We start from the raw sequence: 21,357 nt of genomic DNA, 5'->3' as shown, positions 1-21,357 counted from the left end.
CCCCCGCCCCATCGTTTTTTTCTTGGATATATTTTTTCAATATTCAGACTCTTTGAAAATCTATTACAATCAAGTGCTTATCATAGCCGAAAGATTTCTCGTGGCTTAAAGTTTACTAGCACTTTACTCATTGTGCAGTTATTTGTACATAAAGGCACCACTGTGCTAGGTAAAAGTTCCAGAACTTGAAGAGTCAGGTTGTGTCCTTAGGCGTTATCACTTTTGAGTGCATTTCTTCTACAGATGTTATTATTCTTCAGCATCAGCATTATAAAAGGGCACTTCTGTAGCTCAATTAAAAAGAAAGTCCTGAGAAAGTCTTTTAGTCTTGGCCTTGTTTCCAAATCTTGTCTTCCATTTTGTTCTGCAGTTCCTAACCACTCTTACAAAAAGCCCACAAATCTTTGAAGAAACTGGAATAAGCTATTATTTTATTAAGGTTTACAAATTAAGTGCTTGGTTTTTAATGTATCCTCTACCACTTTGGTTTTCAGATTTTATTAATTCAATATCTGAAGATGTGCCTTTTATTGGGTAATGTTAATTCACGAATGTAGTAATGTTATTTCACGACTGTAATGTTACATGATCATGGGTGTGGCATTCTCTAACAGATGATGTGAAAGGAAAGTAGTTTTCATAAAACTCATATGGCTCTGATTGCACAGTCCCACTTGCTTTTGATATTGCTCTGTCAAAGCAAGGGGCACTTTCTTTTAAGGCTACTTTCAGAACTTGTCTTTGTATTTTCTCTAAACTATAAATGCAGTTATGTCCATTTGGAGGCCAGGGTACCACATGTCACAGACAGCCTTACATGTGTGCCATGAGAGGGTTCAAAGACTGTTAACAAAAAAGAAAGTCTATGGGAACTCGAAATTTCATTTTTTAAATGTTACCCCAAGATTTTCTCCAAGAAATTACTGTTTTGTATTTTGTAACTTAAAAGCAGCTATTAGTACATTTCTGAGATATAGCAGGAGACCAAAACATGTTTGGAAAGAGAATAAATATATGAAGAGAGACTGGTTGGTTTATTTTCAATGTGCTGAATATATTAGACTACTATTTATTTTGTGAGTGGATGTGATAAAATAAATATTCAGGTGTTTAGTGTATGATTAAGAGTGATATATAGATTTCTTTGGAGTTATTAAATCCATCATGTCTTTTACATAATGGACAAATCAAGTTTTAAAAAAGAAAACATTTACATAGCTTGGCTTGTTTTCTGGTGCTGTTGACCTGCAAGAGAATCTACTTTTGCATATACAGGTGAAAGTTTTGCAATTTATGTATAAAAGAAATTGTAGGCATTAAAAATATTTTATTGATATTTTCACTGGTTTGCCTTTATTTACCAAAACTCAGATATTCCTTCTTTCATCGCCGTGAACATTTTCCCAGCTACAACCTCCAGTAGACTCATCAGACTTGAGATGGGGTTTGCCTCCTTACACACACACACCTCTGTTCATTCTCCCTGACACATTCATGTCTGCTCAGTCCCCACAACTGACGCCTCTCCCCGCCCCCCACCAGCTTAAGAGAGCTGGTCTGCTACCAGACACCCAAGTTAGGAGAATTGTTTGGAGGTATATTCAGGAAACTGGAGGGAAGAAGAACTGGGTATATAGTTCTTCTTGTCAAGAAAATGAGCAGGTTCTGATCCCCTATAATAAAAAGAGCCTGAAATAGTTAACTGAGAAGATGAGTCCTTTGGAATATATGAGGCAAGTGGGCACAGCCATGCAGCCAGAGAATGTAGGCACTTAACTCGATGGGATACGTTGGGTCTCAGTCACATAAGAAGTATTATAAGAGATGCTACTATCCTAGAGTCAGGATTACATAGTGTTGCTCATGGATTTTGAGTTCACGTTTCTTTCCATAAAAAATAAGGGCAATCCATTCAGTGCACAGGGCCACTTAAAAATAGTTTAGCAAACATGTACCAAATAGTCATCAACAAAATGTTACCTGCATAACCAAAAGATCTACTTTGGTGGTAAGGATGCCCTTCTGAACAATGGAACTATCAGTTGTCCCCAGGCAGCCACAGAATGGGAAAAGTTCCATACAGTTTGTTTCAGAAGTACTTGCTCTTATTAGGTTCGTCCCCCTCCCCCCCACTCCCCTCTCAGGGTCAGAAAATTCCAAACCACCTCTAGAGGGCTTATGAGGAATATCCTAGGGCTCAAACACTCAGAATAACTGCATGGGTCTTATACTTAGGTTTCCATCCTTGGTCTCAAACTCAAACTGAATCATCTTGAGACTGAGCAGTTGGCTTTTGTTTCTATGCGTGCTGCCCTGTATTAGCAGCAGTCACTGCTAAAAGAATCATCAGGCACCTTCTTGGCTATTCAGGTGAGGGAGGCATTTGAGCCAAGAGACAGCCAAGGTCTTGGATATTCCAGGCTCTTGTTTGGCTCTTTCCCTTGGCACGTAGAAACATGCCAAGGAGAAGGTCTGGATCTTAATCTTGACTCTGCAACCCAGAGCTGTGGGGCTGGTAAGATTCCTGAACCTCTCAACTTCATTTTTTGCCATTTTGTTAAATGAGGCCAGTGGCCAAGCCAGAAGGTGGTTATAAGGATTAAAATAATGTATAATTAAGCACCAAATATTAAAATGCAGCCCTTTCCTCACACAGTGTAAGCCTTAGGTTCCTGATAATAGCTGTGAAAAGGCCACAGAGAAGTATCCCCAAAGGATAGGCTTAAAGTTGCTGTAATAGCCTTTTCTGTAACATTTTTTCAACGCTGGACGCAGGAGAAAGCCTATACTTGGGAACTAGGTCTAAGGAACTTTAGAGAATTTCTACCCTTAAGGATACAAAATAGGGGGCAAATTGAACGAGGTATCTTAGTCTTAATGCCAGTCTTAGAGACTGAAATGTAGGGGACCCAATCACATTCATCCACCCCAACTACCTCCCCACCCTTCATCTCCCTGTTTCGAGCTAACAGAATACCAAGTCTTCATCTTAAAAAGTACGGTAACTTTTTACATAAAATGTGACAAAATAATGTGCAATTACTTTATGCGAAACCAACAACAGGAACTGTACAGCTGGTCAGGTGAGCTTCAGAGCTGCATTACTTCACCAGGATCATCTTTGCTAATTTCCACCGGGGTCTGGGGGGGGGAGAAAAGTATGTCAGGTGGGCCTTACCTAGTGTTTGCTGGGGTGTGGGGATGAGGCAATTGCCCTCCTTGCTGTCCAATTCTGCCTCTTAATGCCTCTGATCCCAGTTGCCAGAGGGGTATAGCCATGGGGGAGGTGACAAGAGGCCAAAAAAGAACAAATATCCAAGGCCTAACAGGAAGAGAGAAGATCTCTAGCACCAGAACCACTTTATCGACCACCGTTTACTCAAGGAGGGAGAGTTAGGTCTGGGTTGCTGGTGTGAGCTGATTTAAGAAATGGTACTGAAGCCTGAGCCCACAAAATGGCCCCCTGAGCACCAGACAAGGTCACCCATGTCAGACAGCTTTGACTCTGGGCCTGAGATATCTATACCTCTACACCTCTAGGTTCTTTGAAACTGAAGAATGTAAGACTAAAGACTCTTAGGAAAATATGTATAAAAGAAAGACATGAAAGACAGAGGGAACTCTCAGATAGTGAATGATAATAGAAGTATGTAAGCTACAACCACTTTCTTAATAAAGGAAAGACTATTTGTTTCTAAAGTTACTAGAGTTGGATTTTGATGCTTAGCTCATTGATCTGGGGGAATACATTCCAAAGTAGGAATAGAGAACAAAGTTGAAAGCATACTTACCCCTCCTGGGGGATACTTATATCCCTTCCACATGGTTCCTGCAATGAGAAGCAACCATAAGATAACAATCATCGTGGGGCTTCTTGCTCAGCTGGTGGTGTGTGCTGGGGAAAATGGGTGGTTCTGAAAGGTGTGGTGTTCTATCTCCTGAGCCCTGGGAACTGGGCTGTCTTCATTCAAGACCAGAGGGTGGATCGCCCAGCATGTCAGCTCCTGGCTGGAGAGCTTTGTGGTTTAGTCTGAACTGCAATGGCTCGCCATGGCCATTTTGGGGGGCAGAGCTCAGACACCAATTGTGACATCAGCTCTTGTGACCTTGGGGAAACCAGTCAGAGTAAGTAGCTATGGGACAGTTGGCCAGGATGCCTGGCCTGTTGGGGCCAGAGAACCCTAACAGAAGGGCCCTGTTCACTGGTGACCCTACGTGGTTAGGATTTAGCCAGCATCACATCTTTATTAACTCATCACCTATCAAAATATTAACTATTGGTTTTATGCAATCAGATGCAAAAAGCATTGCTATGCAAAAAACAAAACAAAACAAAAAATATCCTGGATTAATTGGGAGGATTGGCTAGGCATGCTGTGAGCAGTTACTTTATATACTATTGCTAGGCTATTTGAAAAAGAAAAATCTTGCATTTTTTGAAACACCACAGTTAAACCCTCATTATGCAGGGTATGCTTCCTCACAACCTCCCTGGAAAGGGAAGAGAAGGAAGATGGGCTGTTATGCTCATTTCACAGTTGGAGAACCTGAGGCGCAGAACAGTTTCAGTGGTTTGGTCAGGATCAGGTGGCTCAGCTAAGCAAGTGCCCAGTGCCTCCATCCACAACCCCACCCCCACAAAGGTCTGAGTTGGGTCAGTACTCATACAGACATTCTGAGGCAGGTGGAGAGAAAAAAAAGAACCCTCATGCCTTGTTCTTAGTATCGCTGGGGTTGGGACTTGATGCCCCTGCCGTCCAGAGTAGCTTCCCAGAAAACCTGCTTCTGTAACCGGCTTATTACTAAGACTTTAAGTTTCTTTAACAGTGGGAACATCTTTGAAAAAACAGGTCTGAATGAAAGGGAGTGGGATGTGAGAACCCCAGGAGATGTTTGCTAAAAGGAGACTGTATTCATGTTTCCTAGAGGCAGGCTGGTCTAGTGGAATGAGTGCAAGAGGCTATTAGGTCCAGAGACCTAGGCTTGCAACCCAACTTCATAAACGAGTTGGACTGTATGGCCTTGGGTAAATAGTTGAGGTTGTTGTCACCAGTAAATCTTTGTTGTCCAGTTCATTATTTTGCTTAGTTGTTAAGTAAGCATTTAGTAAATGCTTTGCATCAAATGCTTGACATGAATTCCCAAATGCAATCCTCCCAAGAATAGTAAGATACTGAGCTATCTCCATTGGGCAGATGAAGAAAGTGAAGTTTAGAGAGATTCAACCTTCCCAAGGTCACAGAGTGAGGAACAAAGTGAGGGCTTGAACTCATTCACGGTAACTCCAGTCTTGGGATCTGCCAAAAGGGATGCTGAAAATACTCACCCAACTTCTTATAGTTTGTGAGAAAAGTTAATAGACGGGAATGAAAAGAATACCTAGGAGATGTGCTTAACCAATCTTGGAACCTTGGCCTACTGCTCAAAGCAGGGCTTGCCGTCTTCTTCCCCCACTGCATACCTCCAACCACTTCCCCTTTGACAGCTGATTGTTTCCCAGGGGGAAATAAACTCTCCACTGAGATTTCAGGGTGTTGCCGCATTCTCTGGAAAGGGAGGAGTTGAGTCCAGCAAACCTGACCACTCACTCAGAGCTGTGGGTCTTCATCCAAAGTCCAGCAGCTCAGTCGCGTCTTGTTCTCCTGAACAGGCCACTTCTCTTTCCACTTCAGAGTTGGAGGCTGAGTCAGAAAGAAATTTAAAGGCAGAAGTGGTTCTCTTTGTTGGCCTAGTAGGTAACAGCCTCTGTATGACTGCAAGGGCTGTCGGGAGGTCCCGCCAATGACCACATTCCCTTTCCCACCAGCGACCACTCATCTACTTGGCCTGAAACCCCCCCTCTCCAGCAGACCCCTTATAAACTCCATAATGCTTTGAGATAAGTGCTGTTATGTAGCCAAGGGGCAGGTGGAACTTAAAGCTATCCCAAGGGGATGAGAAGTAGCCTGGGAAACTAACTTTGTTCCCATTGCATCATGACCTCTAATTAGTGGTGCAACCTCAACTATCCTTCCCCTTTGATGGGAAATCCCAGCTGGGAAGGGGAGCCAGAGCCAGGACTGACTACTACCAGGGACTCACAGGCAGGGTCATTACTTACCGTGAACTCCGGAAATGCGCCCATGTAACATGCAAGTCCAACAAAAAGCATCCAGCCAAGCACGATCATGACAACAAGTAAAACAATGTCTAAGACACAACTGCACAGTGAAAGACTATTCACGGAGATCTTGGCAAAGGAGTGTGCTCATGAAACCCTCAGTTGGTAGAGGTCTTGCATGTCAGTTCCAGTCCTTGACTCCAAAGGATCCACAACGCCCTAGTGGAGAAGTTGAGAGTCTAGAAGGGCATTGTGACATCATTGGTCACATGGCCCAGACTCACATGTCAGAGAGACTGCCCCCAGACCAGTAGCTGAGCAGCAAACTAAGCTTTTTGTATGCATTCTGTCATAGCAACAATACGAAGTAGGTACTATTATCAAGCCCGTTTACTAAGAAGACTGAAGCGTAGAGAGCCCAAGTGACTTACACTAGGTCACAAGGCTGATGCTCCAGATCAGGGCCAGGACTCAGAGCCCAGCTACCCGTTAGGAAGCTGGGCTCCTTAGACTACAGACAGGGATTGGGAAGGGTGTGAATGGAATAAACTGAATTCTAAGGAAATGAGACATCTCTTATTTCTGTCCCTCCAACTCCCTCATCATCTCAAGAGCTCTGTCACCACCATTTTATACCATTCTTCAGTATCTTTGGTCAGTAACTCTCTGCTGGTTCTCCTCTCTTGGCCTTCAAGAAGCCACAAGAAGTCCTTTCCTTTCCTTTTATGACCGGACTGCTTAAACAAGTGGTCCACACTTAAAGCCTTTCTTCCCAATCTCTACCTTTCTTCCATATATCACATTCTGACTTCTGGCCTCCACACCACTACTTAGATGCTCTCAGATGTTACCAAAGATCTCCTTTTTGTCAAGTCTAATGACCTCATCCTCATCCCTTTGACCTCCCTGTACTGTCACAATGGACCCTTCTCTCCACCAGAATTCTTTTTACAGACACATGTCCCTATGTGTTATTTTGATATCCCCTTTATTTTCATTACTTTTTTTAATGATGAAAATAATAGGTGCTCATGGTAAAACATGAAACCACCTGCACACATATAAGAAAAATTTAACAATCTCGCCTCTTTTTCCCCTCAATTCCCATCCCCATGAGGTACCCAAGCCTGGTGTGTACCCTTCTGCCAAAGAATCCTCCATGAGCTTGCAAACATCAGTACACATACAGAGGGCTTCTTTTCATTGTTGCTTTATTAACGGTGATCATAGTACCTATGCTACTATGCACCTTGCTTTTCTCCTGTTAACAACAATACATCATGGACATCCTCCTGGATCAATGGATAAAAAAATCTAAACACATTCCTTTTTTTTTTAATAATAAGCTTTATTGAGGTATAAATCACATATGATAAAATTCACTCCTTTTTAGTGTGCAGTTGATGAGTTTTGAAAAATGTGTCAATCTCGTAACTACCACCACCATCAAGAGAGAGAAAAATTTCGATCATCTCAAAAAGTTCCCTGTACCCCTTTGCAACAGGTCTCCTCCCTTGAACTCCCCGCCCCCCTGGAAACCATTTATCTGCTTTTGCATTTTCCAGAACTTCATATAAAGAGAGTTATAGGCTCATTCACTGGCTTCTTTCACTTAACATAATGCTTTTAAGATTCATCCATGTTGTACAGCAGTTTGTCCTGTTTTATTGAATGAACATATGGCCCACTGCGTGGACATTGCAGTTTATCAATTTACCTGTCAAAGAACATTTGGGTTGTTTCCAGTTTGGGTTATTAGGAGTTTGGATTATTATAAATCTTTGGGTACAGTTTTTTGTGTGAACATAAGTTTTAGTTTCTCTAGGGTAAATCCCAGCAGGGGTATTTAAATCATGTGCCTGTTAAAAAAACCTTTATCACTAGTTCTCAGCAATTTTACTTTGCTGTGACTATGTAATTTTCTGCATGTTTCTTCTATTTGGAGTTCAATGAGCTTCTTGAACTGTGGGTTTATGGTTTTCATCAAATTGGGAAAATATCTGCCTAATATTTCTTCAAGTATTTTTTTCTGCCTCCCTGTCCCTCTCTATGACCTCCATTACATGCGAGACCAGTAACCAGTGTGAACATGTCCCACAGCTTGCTGTGGCCCTGTTCATTTTTGAGTCTTTATCTCTCTGTGTTTCATTTTGGATAGTTTCCATTGCTTTCTTTTTCAAGTTCACTCATCTTTCCCCTATAGTGTCTAATCTTCTGTGAATCCCATACAGTGAATTTTTCATTTGACATTGTATTTTTTCATCTCTTCAAGTTCAATTTGTCTTTTAAAAAATTCATTTTTTTCCACATCATGTTCATGTTTCCCTTTGCATCTTTGAGCATTTTTATAAGATTGATAATAAACATTTTAAGGACTCCATCCGCATATCTACCATCTCTATCATTTCTGGAGTTGTTTTGATGGTTGATTTTTCTTTTTGTTATGGGTGATATTTTCCTACTTCTTTGAATGCCTGGTAACTTTTGGTTGGATGTCAACATGGTGAATTTTACAAGGCTGTCTGCCGGACTTGGCTATATTCCTTTCAGTAGTGTGGGGTTTTTTCCAGGATGTTTGGTATCAGTTTGATTCTTCAGAGGCTTGTTTTAAGATTTGTAATGGTAGGCAAAGAGCAGCTTTTACTCTGAAGATAATTATCCCCATCACTGAGCTATGACCATTCTGATGCCCACTGGGCACTCTCTCTGATGCCTATTGTGTTCAGTCTTTCAAATCTGTGGAATTTTCCACAACTTCTAGCCCTTTTGAGAGCTCCAAGAAGTGTTTGGCCTGCTGTTTCTGGGTGGTTCCTGTCCTGGCCTCATGGAGTTTTCGTATGCACAGACAAACTCAGCCAAAGACTTACAAGGACCCCTACGGAGATCTCCAGAGTTTTCTCTCTGTGGAACCCCTTTTTCTCCAGGACCCCATCCTGCAAATTCCTGGTACTCTGGCCTCCTTTGTATTCTGCTATCTTTCTTTATAACTCAGCAAGACTAATCTTGGTTTGGGGAGCCCCATTGTGCTGCAGTCTGAAAACCGCTTCCGGACAGTAGGCTGGGGCGATTGTAAGGCTCATCTCCTTTATTTCCTGTCTCTCAAAGTTCATAGGCTTGTGCAAGATCTGAAAACAATCATTTCATATATTTGGCGCAGTTTTCTACTTGTTTATGGAGAGAAGGCGACTCCTATAGCAGTTGATCCTTCCTAGGCAGAATGCAAAGGAATCCAACTTCTCCTGTTTTAATTTCTGCGTAACAGTCCACATTGATTTCCTCTTTCTCCTACCGATGACTATATCAGTCAAGAGATGGAAACCACACAGTAATTTCAACAGAGAAAGTTTAATAAAGAGAATTATTAACTAGGAACAAGACATTAACTAAGGAAAAGGCAGAAAGCTCTACCTACACAGAAACAGCACATACAGGGAGCAGTTACCACCTCGAAGGCTGAGGCAAAGCACCCAAGGGAGAAACAAAGTTGTAAGAGTCCCTCCCCTCTGGAGCTGAGATCCAAAACTGGTTGAAGAAGTGGTGGCCATCACCGACTGGATGGTAGAGAAATCCAATCAGCTGCAGGCCAGACCTGACAATTAGAGAATCACTAGATGCTGGTGAAATTTGCCAGGAAGTCTCCAGAGGGGCTTCTGGGAGGCTCACTGATCACTGCTGAGAATCTGCCAGCAGAATATACCAGGAAGCTACCCCGTGAGGTGCTGGTGGTAGAACTCAAGGCAAACTGTTCAGTGGCAGGGACGCCATTGAAACTCAATGGAAAACAGTCCATAGAGAGGCCACTGAAAGTCAACAGGGGTGAGCACCACTGGATAGCCCCCACGTGCCGCTGGCAGCCGCATAGCAGAACCAGGAGAAACAAAGGCACACTGGAACCAGGAAGAGAAGTTTCTTCCTCCTACAGTAGCTCCCCAAGGCCCTCTATTGCTAAAACTTAACATCATGCCCACTAGCAAGGAAAAAAGGTTTACAAGGTCCATCACAGCAGAGCAAGCAGTGAATGGTGGATTCAGAGCTGAAGGACAATGAGTTCATAAACGGCACAATGTGCATTTAGGTTTTCTCCCATTTTTTATCACCATAAACAATGCTGTGATTGTTAAACAAAATTTCTTAGAAAATTTCTTCTGAGGATTGCCAGGTTTTTACTTGTTAACCAGGAAAGCCGCAAGATGACAAAAAGAGTATGCCAGTTCAGATAGAGGATGAAAATGGAGAGGCTATATCAAATCCTTCCAAAAAAAGAACTAGTGTAAGAAAAGAAAGCTTATAATTTCATTTCATAAGGACAAAGGATGTCTTTCAAAAGACAAAGGATGTCTGTGGCAGGATCGCCTGAGATGCAGCATACGCTGTCAGTCAATGAACAACATAAGCTCCATACATCTAAGTAAAGGATACTGGTTTTTGATGCACATATTTTTTAAATTTTCATGAGGACTAATTTCTTATTTTTTTTCTTTTGTTGCCCATGCCTTGGTGTCATATCCAAGAAATCACTGCCAAGTCCGATGTCATGAAGTTTTTTCCTATGTTTCCTTCTAAAAGTTGCATTGTTTCAGGTCTTACACTGAGGTCTATGATCCATTTTGAGTTAATTTTTGTATATGGTGTTAGATAAGAGTCCAATTCATTCTTGCATATGGATATCCAGTTTTCCCAGTACCATTTGTTGAAAAGACTGGCCTTTCCCCCATTGAATGGTCTTGGCACTCTTGTCAAAAATCATATGACCATGAATGCAAGGATTTATTTCTGGGATATCTATTCTATTCCATTCGTGAGGTACTTAGAGATGTCAAAATCATAGAGACAGAAAATAGAGTGGTGAGTCGCCAGGGGCTGGGAAGAGGAAAGAGTAGGAAGGTATTATTTAATAGATATAGAGTTTTAGTTTTAGAAGATGAAAAGCACTATGGAGATGGGTGGTAGAGATGGCGGGGCAACATTATGAATGTATTTAATGCCAGTGAACTGTACACTCAAAAATGGTTACGATGTAAATTGTACGTTATGTGTGTTTTACCACAATAAAGAAATGGGGGAAAAGATTAGTAAATGATAAGGATACATGTGTCTGATATTTGGAATACCAGGGTTTCATCCCTGAATAGTATGTCTGACAGGACCAATAACTATGAAAGCAAAGAGTGTAAACAGAGTCAGAAGCAGAGCCCCAAGAAAAAAATTCCTATTTTAAACAAGCCATTCTTGTGACTTTTCTCAAGCTGCAAACAAAGACGCAGAATATACACTTTTCCCATTTCTTAGTTTGGGGACCTTTTTTTTTTTTTTTTAATTTAATTAACATCTTTGTACCTGTGTCTTGGGTACTTTTATTTCAGTAAGACAAATTTCCAAAAGTAGGGTTATAGAGTCAAAGGTATGTCAGATTACTTCGCCCAAAAGTTGTAGCAAATTATGCTCCCACAGACTACATTTGAGTTTCTTAAACCAGGGTGCAAGGATGGGCTTCAGTGGATCCCTGAACATTCCTGAAATTGGACACAAAATGGACTGCATATATTGGCATGTACGTTTTTCTGGAACAGGTCTGTATCTTCCAACAGATTTTTTTTTTTAAAGTCTGCAACTCTAATAAGGCTGAGAACTAGCACACTATACCATCTTCTCCCTATGGCTTTGGTCACCTTACACCATTCATTCAGCAAACTTACTAAATATCAGAAGAATGAAGACATGCATAAATTCAAGCATGCTAGGCACTGGGAATACAGATATAAATGAGATTTGACAGCTATCTGTCAGGACCTTACAGTCTTTGGGGACAGAAAGAGGGGAAGAGATGGAAGCAGTCCGGTACAATAAAATATCCCAGGCAGGGCATTAAGGCATGAAGCACAGAAGACACGACACGCTTGGGGAAAAGTGAATATTTCAGCCTGGTTAGATTACAGGATGAAATAGTGCCAAATTCTGGATGTGGATGCTAATCACAACTTCACACACAGGGAAGCAGCAAAATGCACAAAGAAGGAACATGGTCTCTGACACCACCTTCTGCAACAATTTAACCTTTCTGAGTCTTGGTTTCCCTATCTGTAAAATGGAGCCAATTATACCATATATCCTCTATTTTAAGGTGCATACTTTTTCACATTTCAGCTCTTTTCAAATAGATGTAAGTATTAAAATTGGTATTTATATTTAATTTTGTAACCTTTTCTCTCCCAAAACTTTGTCAATAATGTATCTCTTACTCAACAGGATCTCAGAAACAAGGAAATAGGTAATACAACCCCAAACCTCAGTTTCCTCGCCAGTAGAATGATCTATCTAGGTCACAGGGTTCTGAGAAGATTAACTGTGATAAAGCACATAAAACTCTAAGCAACGTACCTTCCACACAGGAAATGATGGCTACAAACACACATACACACACACACACACACACACACGCATAAAGTATTCATAGGGCCTATAAGTCATTCGTAGTGACTAAACCAGAAGAGAATGAGCTGTTTGGATGGAAGGCATCTCCCATAAATGGTTCTTCCATCAAAGATTGAAGAACCTTGCTCAGGCCTCACTTCTAACGTGGTGTCTTTTCCTTGATTACTGGATTTCTGACAGGGTCTGTTAGATCTTAGAGGCCCTGGAAGTCCCATCATTTCCTAGGTTTGTTTATCCGCCTGAGGTGCTCTCGGAGGCCTCTTATCTTTCAATCTTCTCCCCTCCTACCTTCTCTCCTGGCTCCCTCTCTCGCCCCACATCCAGTCTCTACAAGGCAGCAGTCAGACCTATTCTTTTAAGACTCAGTCACATTACTTCTCCGTTCAAAACCTTCCAGTGGCTTCCTCTTTCTCTCAGAGTAAAAGCCTGAGAAAGAAAAAAGCAGCCCCCAAAATCTGGGAACTGGTCTGACCCAGCCAGGAAGGTCTCCATGTTGTTAGAAGTTGACCCGGCACTCACGGCTAGGCTATGTTATTCTCCTGCTGGATAAAACAACCTCACAGAACACAAACACCAGACAGGGTCACTCAGACCATGATAAAATGAGACCAAATAAGGCCAATTCATAATTTTGTCTAAGCAGAGACAAACCAAAGGTCCCTGTGCAGCCCATGAAATACCGAACATCCTCTTCTCTCTGCTATGAGAGAATAGAATATGAGTGACTGCTTCTTCTTTACCAATTACTGCTTTATCCTTGCTCCAGTTTGCCCATTGTATAGATATTTATTGAGCTATCCAATCACAGAACTGTCTCTGCTTTCTGACAGCACCCAATCCAAAGTGAAGGTTCACTTCATTAAACCCTCCCCCAAGTCACCCAAAGCCCCAATCCTATAATAGGTCTTTCTCATACTCCTGGACTGAGCAGTCCCAGTGGTTCTCCACAGCATCTGCTCCCTCACTGCAAAGAGTAATCAACCCAACTTATTTAAGGGTGAGTGTTCCTGATGCTCTTCTGGCAGGACGGCATTGACAAGCCAGAGTCCCAAATGTCTACAAAGGCCCCACAGTGATTCTCAGACTTCACCATGCATTAGAGTCACCAGGTTTGTCAAAAATGATCACTTGAACCACCCCTCCCCCAGAGTTTCTGACTCTGTAAGTCTGGGGATTGGGTCTTAACAATCTGTACTTCTCCCAAGTTCCAGGTGATGCTGAGGCTGTGAGTCTGGGGGCCACACTGCAAGAATCACTGCCCTAACCCATCTGTGGCTTCTCCCTTATTTGTCTGACTTAGCCTACTTCTGTTTCCTCACCTCTTTTTTCATTCTACTCCAGCCACAGTTGGCCATTTTGAGCTCACACCTGTCTTAGGACTTTGCTTTGAATGCCCTCTAATATAGAACACTTAATCTCTCACCTCTCAAGGAGACCTACCCTGATCTCCTTATCCTGCCTTTTAAAAATTTATTCCCCACAACACTTAATTACCTTCCAGCATATGATCTAATTTATTTATTTACTATACGTATTGTTTTGCTCTCCTCCTAATAAAAGAATGACAGCCTTAGGACAACCGATATTTTTGTCTATTTTGTTCACTGCTGTATCCTCAGACCTAGAAAAAGATCCAGCAAATAGTTAATGCTCAACAAAAGTTTGTTGAATGAATAAATACCCTTTCCAGCCTTTATTTTCTTCTAATTGAGTCACAGCATTCCTGCCTCTGGCTCTCCCTGTAAATACAATCATCTTCTTGCTTACCCATCCTCCTGACAGTTACAATATCCATATTCTGCGACTTTTTAAGCCCAGTGGCCCAAATCAGGGATAAAGCAAGTAAGTAAATCACAAGTCAAGGAGACCAGACAAAGCCAGCAAATTGCATTTCTTCGTCTTCTCTATGTGGATGATCTTATCCACCAATCTACCTCTTCTCTTGTTCTCAAACTCTTTTTCTGCCCTAGCTTTTCCCTCTCTGTGCCACCAACAGTTATGGCGCCCCTCCTTTAAAAAAAAAAAAAGGCAACTCCTCCCGGCATGCTGCACCAACCCTCACAATCTCCCAGTTTTTCGACAATGCTCCTTCTGACTCCATTTTCCCTTTCTAGCTCCCTGAAAATTTGCTTTTGAAGTCCCGTTACCTCTTCCTTCCTAAATCTAACTATAATTTTTGGTCTTGATCTTTCTCGATACTCTGCTGAATTTAACACACCCTTCTAGAAACTCTCTTCCAAAACAGCGCGAGTTGCTTCTACCTCCTTTACTGCTTCTCCTCGGGTCCTTCCTATTCCTCTCCTTACAGATGTCCCCAAGTTTCCTTCCAGCAAGCCGGGTCGTGGCCCCGGGGCGCTAACGCCTTTCCGACCGCGCTCAGGGTCCACTCTGGGGCGCTGGTCCGACTCCCGGGCGGAGCTGTCGCTGAGCCTGGGCGTTGGACGCTGGCGGACTTTCGAGCCTGGGAAGGGGCGTGGCCTTGGACCGCTCGGGAGGCTTGGACCTCGGCGGCCTCCGTCCAGGGGTGGGTCCGGAGGGAGGTCCACGGGCTGGAGTCACAGAACCTGGCTCCGGGAGGTGGATGGAGATGGAGTTCGACTGCGAGGGTCTCAGACGGCTACTGGGCAAGGTACGGGCAGCCCGCTGGGCCGGGTCTGGGGCGCCGGGGTGTCGGGGCCGGGCTGCCTCGTCAAGGCGTTTCCCCGGCTCGTCCCGGGGTTCGGAGCGGAGGCGGGCTGGCCTGAAGCCGGCTGCGGGGAGTGGCCCCCGGGAGGCTGCGGCTCTCTCCCTCCCGAGTCCTCAGTCCCAGGGCGGGGCCTGTGGCTCCGCCCACGACTCCGAGGCCCGCGGCCTCCACCGGGAGGGAGACTTTCTCACGCCACCAGCGTCTCTGGTTCTCAAACAGCTCCCAGCACTCGCCTGTGCCTTTAACCATGCCTTTCTCTCTGCTCCTACGGCCTGCCCCTTTTTTCTTGACTTGCGATCTCTTTTTTCTGAGACTCAACTCAGATGTCACTCCCTGCAGGATGGAATCACGCCCCTCGCTCTGCTTGCTTTCAGAAGTCTGGATTATCACGTTGTGGAGTAATTATTTTATTTACAATGATTTATTTACTCCTGCGGTGTACTCACCGCAGAGACGGTGCTGTTGTGTTCCCTTCCCTAGCACTGTGCCTCACCACAGCGGAGGTGCTAAATCACTGTGCAGTGAATTAGTGACTTGAGTAGATATAGGAATGAAAACGGGGCTTGCAGGCCCAGAAGAGATCCTCTTAATGTTTGAAAGGTTGAGCGGGAGGCCTGACCCAGAAGTCTAACCTACATTTCTGGGGCATGACTAGCACCAGTTTCCAGGTTAGTCCGGGCACTTGGTCCAGGCTCTGATTTCCCACCAGTGTACATTCTGAGGCAACCCCTCTTTCGCTGGCTTTCTAGTTAAGTGATTCTTAATGCTTCCTTAAGACTTCTCCATGCAGAAACCATACATGCATGCCATTTTTTTGGATTTGTCTTAGTTGGGGCAATTTGCACATCTGTGCGAGGTTATGAAGCCTCATGACTGAACGTGTTTATTTAATTGATCTGAATGATTTTATCTACGGTGACAGGTATAAATTTTGTAGGAAGAGAAGTATCATGCTTACGACTACACCCTTAGTGTCTCCTCTTCACAGAACCTCTCTATCAAGTTTTTTAATGAGGGGAGCATGATCTATTGTTCGGTGGGAAGAAATGTTAAAGTTGAGAGTAGAAAAAGAACTTTATAATTTTTCCCTCAGTAGATTAGCATGAATTAAGATAATTTGAAATGTTGTGGAGGATGTGGATGAATGGGACTTTTAAACACTGCTGGTGGTTAAATGGTTATTCAACCATTTTGGAGAACAATTTGGCCTTGTTAATTTGATTATGTGTGATTTATATCCCTTCTACATCTAGGTAGATACCATAGAGAATTCATAGTATATGAAGCAACAGACATTTGCAGAATTATCTATAACTAAAAATTAGAAACAACCCAAATGTGCATTAACAGAAAGAAGGATAATTTGTTGTATATTCATACAATGGAAAATATTACTGTGTGGCAGTGAAAATGAGCTGCAACATGCAACAATACAAATGAATCTTAGAAACATTATATTGAGTGAAAAAGATTGGAAGTTAAATGCAAAATTATAATTTTATAAAGCCAACAAAATTAAAATTAAACAACAACTAAACAAGCAGTAGTGTGTTGTTTAGGGATACACACGCATGTGTGATAAAACCAGAAGATGAAAGCAGAGGAATGTAAATACATTTTAAAGGGAGGCAGTTGAATGGGTGAGAGGGGCATTCAGACAGATGTAATGGTATTGGAGGGGTCTGTGCTGTCTAATAGAGTATCCAGTAGCCACAAGTGGCTATTTGTCAGAATTAGATAAAATTAAAAATTGAGTTTCTCAGTCACACCAGCCACATTTTAATTGTCAGTAGGCACATGTGGCTTGTGGCTACTATATTAGATCCCTCACATATAGATCTTTTCCATCATGGCAGAAAGTTTTGTTGGACATTACTATTCTGGATCATGTGTGAGCAGGTTGGTGCATGGGTGTTTATTCTTCAGAATTAGTGTATATTTGTGTGTGTGTGTGTATACACATATGTATATATTCTTTAGTTTGTATTAAATATTAAGTTTAGGGGTGCCTGGGTGGCTCAGTTAAGCATCTGACTCTTGATTTCAGCTCAGGTCATGATCTCAGGGTTGTGGGATTGAGACCCATATCAGGCTCCACACTCAGTCTTCATACTCAATGGGGACATCTGCTTGGGATTCTCTCTCTCTCCCTCTCCCCCTGCCACTACCCGTGCCCCCCCGCCCCCCACCCCCACTTGCACGTGCACATGTGCGCTCTCTGTCTCTAATAAATAAATATTTTAAAAATATAAATATTAAGTTTAGAAAAATTATCTGGTTCCCTCATTCCTATTTCAGAAGTACATGGTTCCCACACCACTAGTTGAATTATCTTGGACAGGTAGCTTAACCTAGATTTGCTCACTCACAGAATAAGATTGGACTTGATCTGTAAGATATGTTCCAGTTAGGTTTTTTAATGAAATGATGTCACAAAGTATTCCTCAGTGTGTCCTACATTTGAGCATATGTCATATAAGAGTACTTTTATACACTCTTCCTAAATATAAGTCTACTAAATAAACATAATCTAGCAGATAAAGTTAAAATTTTAATAACTTCTCAATTTTTCAGTGTTACTGACTTTTTTATTTTTTTAAGTAGGCTCCATGCCCAGCATGGAGCCCAACGTGGGGCTTGAATTCACAACCCTGAGAGATCAAGACCTGTGCTGAGATCAAGAGTCCGGGGCTTCACCGACTGAGCCACCCAGGCACCCCAGTGTTACTAACTTTTGTGACAGTATAATTGCTTTGGTTTTAGAATCTCCCAGGCCACTTTTCCTCTTTAGTGACATGCCCTGCACCCTTTAAGTACATGGCATAGTCTGAGGCACTTTCCTTAGAGAATGTTATGTAGACTTCTCTTAGGTGGTATTAGAACAGTAAGGGAATATATGCCTTAATGTTATACTAAGAAGATACTCTGTGTCATATATAGTGAAAATGATGTGAACATTTTTTTCAGGAAAGACAAAATAGGTCTTTTTTCTTTTAGGTGTCAAAAAGGCAAATCACGTATTTGACTAGTAGTGACATTTGGGTATTCAAGCCCCAAGGAAGAGAGCTTTTGCCCTGTTTTGACAAACTTTTATAGCAGTTTTGCAATTAAATCAATTCTGGTGTATATCCCTATGTAGCCATTAATCACATTCTCACAGGACATTAAAGTTAGAAAAAACAGCTTATAATTTTAAGTAGAAAACAAAATAAAAGTTGTTTTCATTCATAATAAATATTCCAGGTGACAGCAGTGTAGCCTTTTGTACATTTGTGGGATGATTTCACACACTTTTGTTTACACTGAGTCAGGGACCCTGAATCTGGGCCTCATTTCTCCCTGCTGTAGTTAATACTGATTAGTTCTTAGTTTCGATGCCCATACCTACGGATCATAATTTCTTTCTGTTTCTACTCTACTCATTTAAGTCTGCCTCTTTGCTAATTCCCATCCAGTCAGCCTACATTTATCAGAGGCATACCCTGTGGGGAGATACAGAGATACAGAGATGAATAAGAGATGATTCCTGCCTTCAAGTTGTTAATAATCATAGGCTTTTTCTTTTGCCAAATTCTTGCCCATCTTAAAATGATCTTCTCCCTTCCCTCTATAATTTTCTGTACCATTCTAGACTCTAATGTGGATTGTAGACAGCTGTTCCTGGAGGCCTTTCTCTAACTTGGATATGCTTTATGTGGATTCTTCATTTCTTGTCTGTACTTACTATTGTATATGTTTTTGCTTAATATCACACTTTTACATGTGTTAATCGTAAGGTCCTCATACATACCTGTTGAAGTTGGTAGGTGGTGGAGCTATGTCTCCTTTTTTTTTTTTTTTTTTTAAAGATTTTATTTATTTATTTGAGAGAGAGAGAACGAGAGAGAGAGAACACCTGAGAGGGGATAGGGTCAGAGGACGAAGCAGACTCTCCGCCGAGCAGGAAGCCCGATGCGGGACTCGATCCAGGGACTCCAGGATCATGACCTGAGCCGAAGGCAGTCGCTTAACCAACTGAGCCACCCAGGCGCCCGGAGCTATGTCTCCTTTGCAGATGAAAAGCTTAAGGCTCAGAGAGAGAAAACAGAATCTACTAGCAGTTACTCCCCATTTCCTCCCAATCTCCCATAACCCTAGGCACCCACTAATCTACTTTCTGCTTCATGGATTTGCCTATTCTGGATATTTCATATACAAATCATACACTATGTGGCCTTTTGTGTCTGGTTTCTTTCACTTAGCATAACGTTTTCAAGGTTCATCCATGTTGTAGTATGTATCTGTTCTTTATTCTTTTTATGGCTGAATATTCCATTTTATGGATATACACATTGTATTTATCCATTCATCAGTTGATGGACATCTGGCTTGTTTTCCTTTGTTGGCTTTTATGAATAATGCTGCTTTGAACAATCGTGCACACGTTTTTTGTATGGACATATGTTTCCCCTTTTCCTGGTTATATACCTCAGAGTGGAATTCCAGGGTCATACAGTAGCTCTGTGCTTAGTATTTCTGGATGAATGAGGAGGCAATTCAGTCACCTGGATGGCAAACCCTTGAATGCTGTCTGTTCTTCCTTTGAAACCAGGATGAAGTACCAGGAGGGTTGGGAGGGAAATTTCAAGGTGTCTCAAGTGAGTGAGGTATTCAAGAATGAGACTTGGATCTTGAGCAATGGTGACGTGGGTGCTCCTGCCCTATTTCTTAAGCCTTCAGGAAGTATTTGGAGGTCATTTGATTTAGTGATGAAAGGCCCAGGTCCAGAGTTTGAGCTCTGGCTTCACTCCTTAACTTGCTACCTAACTCAGCAAGGCATTTTCATTCTTAGTCTTTGAAGAACTGCCAAACTTTTCCAAAGCAGCTGCACCATTTTCTCACTAACACTGCGGCTTGTGTATACAGGGGTCCTGATTCTCCACATCCTCTACTGTACTTGTTAATTGTCTTTTTTATTATGGCCTGTCTTTTTTTTTTTTTTAACCTACTTCATGGGGTCCTTATTGAAAGGATTAAATCACATACTATTCATGCTCATAAAACTCAGAGCCCAGGGCCTAGTGCAGAGTGTTCTGTTAAAGGTAAATTGTAATTGTTTTGCTGCTTAAAGCTTTATTCTTATTCCATTCTCACTTTTCTCTTTTTAGTACAAGTTCAGAGATCTCACTGTGGAAGAACTAAAGAATGTAAATATGTTTTTCCCACATTTCAGATATTCTATGGACACCTATGGTAAGAATCATAACCCCTCAAAGAGTTTAAATAACTTGCTCAAGTACATAGGAAGTTAGGGATGGAGTTGGGTTTGTACATATGTCTGTCTTGCCCTCCGTTCACATACGGCCTGTTCTTTTAAGTGTCTTTCTTTATCATATAGACTTAAAACATCATTATACCAGTTAGTTCTTATTCTCATTTCTTCCATTTAGAGAAAGCGAGCCATGATGCCCTAAACTCTCAAGCTATAGGATTAATACTGTCAATGTCCATTTTATTATTGAAGACATGTCATAATCACTTCTATTTTGGATTTTTGAATAATTTGATTAGACAATGTATATTTATACCTACAGCTTCTCTGCCACATTTCTAAGTTATTCTGTGTCCTTGAGTAATAACCCCTGTTCCACTGCTCTTTTCCATTTTAGTTTTTGCCATGGAATGATCCCTTTACCCACTGTTACCTTTCACTTATATAGTTCAAAGTAAACATTTGTGCTTATGTACCCTTTTGGCCTTGAATTTTCTGTCAGCCTGGTTTCCTCTTTTCCCTTTCTAATACGTCATCAAATTTATTTAGAATTTTTCCTCCCACTGCCTAAGTAGGATAGTTATTGAGGTACTAAGAGGACTACCTTCCGAGGCAGTTGGGTAGTTTGAAACCAGAGGTAGTGTTTTCTGTATTCAGTTCAGAGATGAGGGCATTAATTCTCCACCACTGTATCTCAGGCATTGATGGGTAAGTCGAAGTTTCAGGGACATGAAGGTGTAAAAAAGGTTGAGAATAATCGAGTTAGAGAAACCGAAGAAGATAATTAGTGATCTTCCAAAAAGGTCACTTTAAAAAATAAAGCTAACTTTTTTTTCTGATTATAAAGTTATAGTCTGGTATCTGAAAGTGATTATAACTGATTTGTTA

At 41.9% G+C, this 21,357-nt stretch overlaps 2 protein-coding genes across 4 annotated transcripts in view; one reads left to right on the top strand and one right to left on the bottom strand.

Annotated features, from left to right (window-relative positions):
• Positions 1-21: 21 nt before the first annotated feature.
• SPTY2D1OS (SPTY2D1 opposite strand) lies at positions 22-15,011 on the bottom strand. Its single transcript, XM_032414171.1, has 5 exons — positions 14,794-15,011; positions 6,101-6,319; positions 5,589-5,681; positions 3,792-3,829; positions 22-3,141 (listed from the first exon to the last, which is right to left on the bottom strand). The coding sequence occupies exons 2-3, from the start codon at positions 6,167-6,169 to the stop codon at positions 5,589-5,591; spliced, it is 162 nt and encodes a 53-aa protein (XP_032270062.1). The 5' UTR covers positions 6,170-6,319; positions 14,794-15,011; the 3' UTR covers positions 22-3,141; positions 3,792-3,829.
• Positions 15,012-15,033: 22 nt separating this feature from the next.
• The window catches only part of UEVLD (UEV and lactate/malate dehyrogenase domains), a 45,780-nt gene continuing 39,456 nt past the window's right edge, over positions 15,034-21,357 (top strand). For all 3 annotated transcript variants that reach the window (XM_032414169.1, XM_032414168.1, XM_032414170.1), the window contains exons 1-2: positions 15,034-15,161; positions 20,366-20,450. In XM_032414169.1, coding sequence (XP_032270060.1) covers positions 15,114-15,161; positions 20,366-20,450 — 133 coding nt within the window. In that variant the 5' untranslated portion in view covers positions 15,034-15,113. The remainder of the gene's footprint in view (positions 15,162-20,365; positions 20,451-21,357) is intronic.

This window comes from Phoca vitulina, unplaced genomic scaffold (assembly GCF_004348235.1).
Source record: "Phoca vitulina isolate PV1807 unplaced genomic scaffold, GSC_HSeal_1.0 scaffold16, whole genome shotgun sequence".
Classification (NCBI taxonomy): domain Eukaryota; kingdom Metazoa; phylum Chordata; class Mammalia; order Carnivora; family Phocidae; genus Phoca; species Phoca vitulina.
This window is presented reverse-complemented; position numbering and strand designations above follow the sequence as displayed.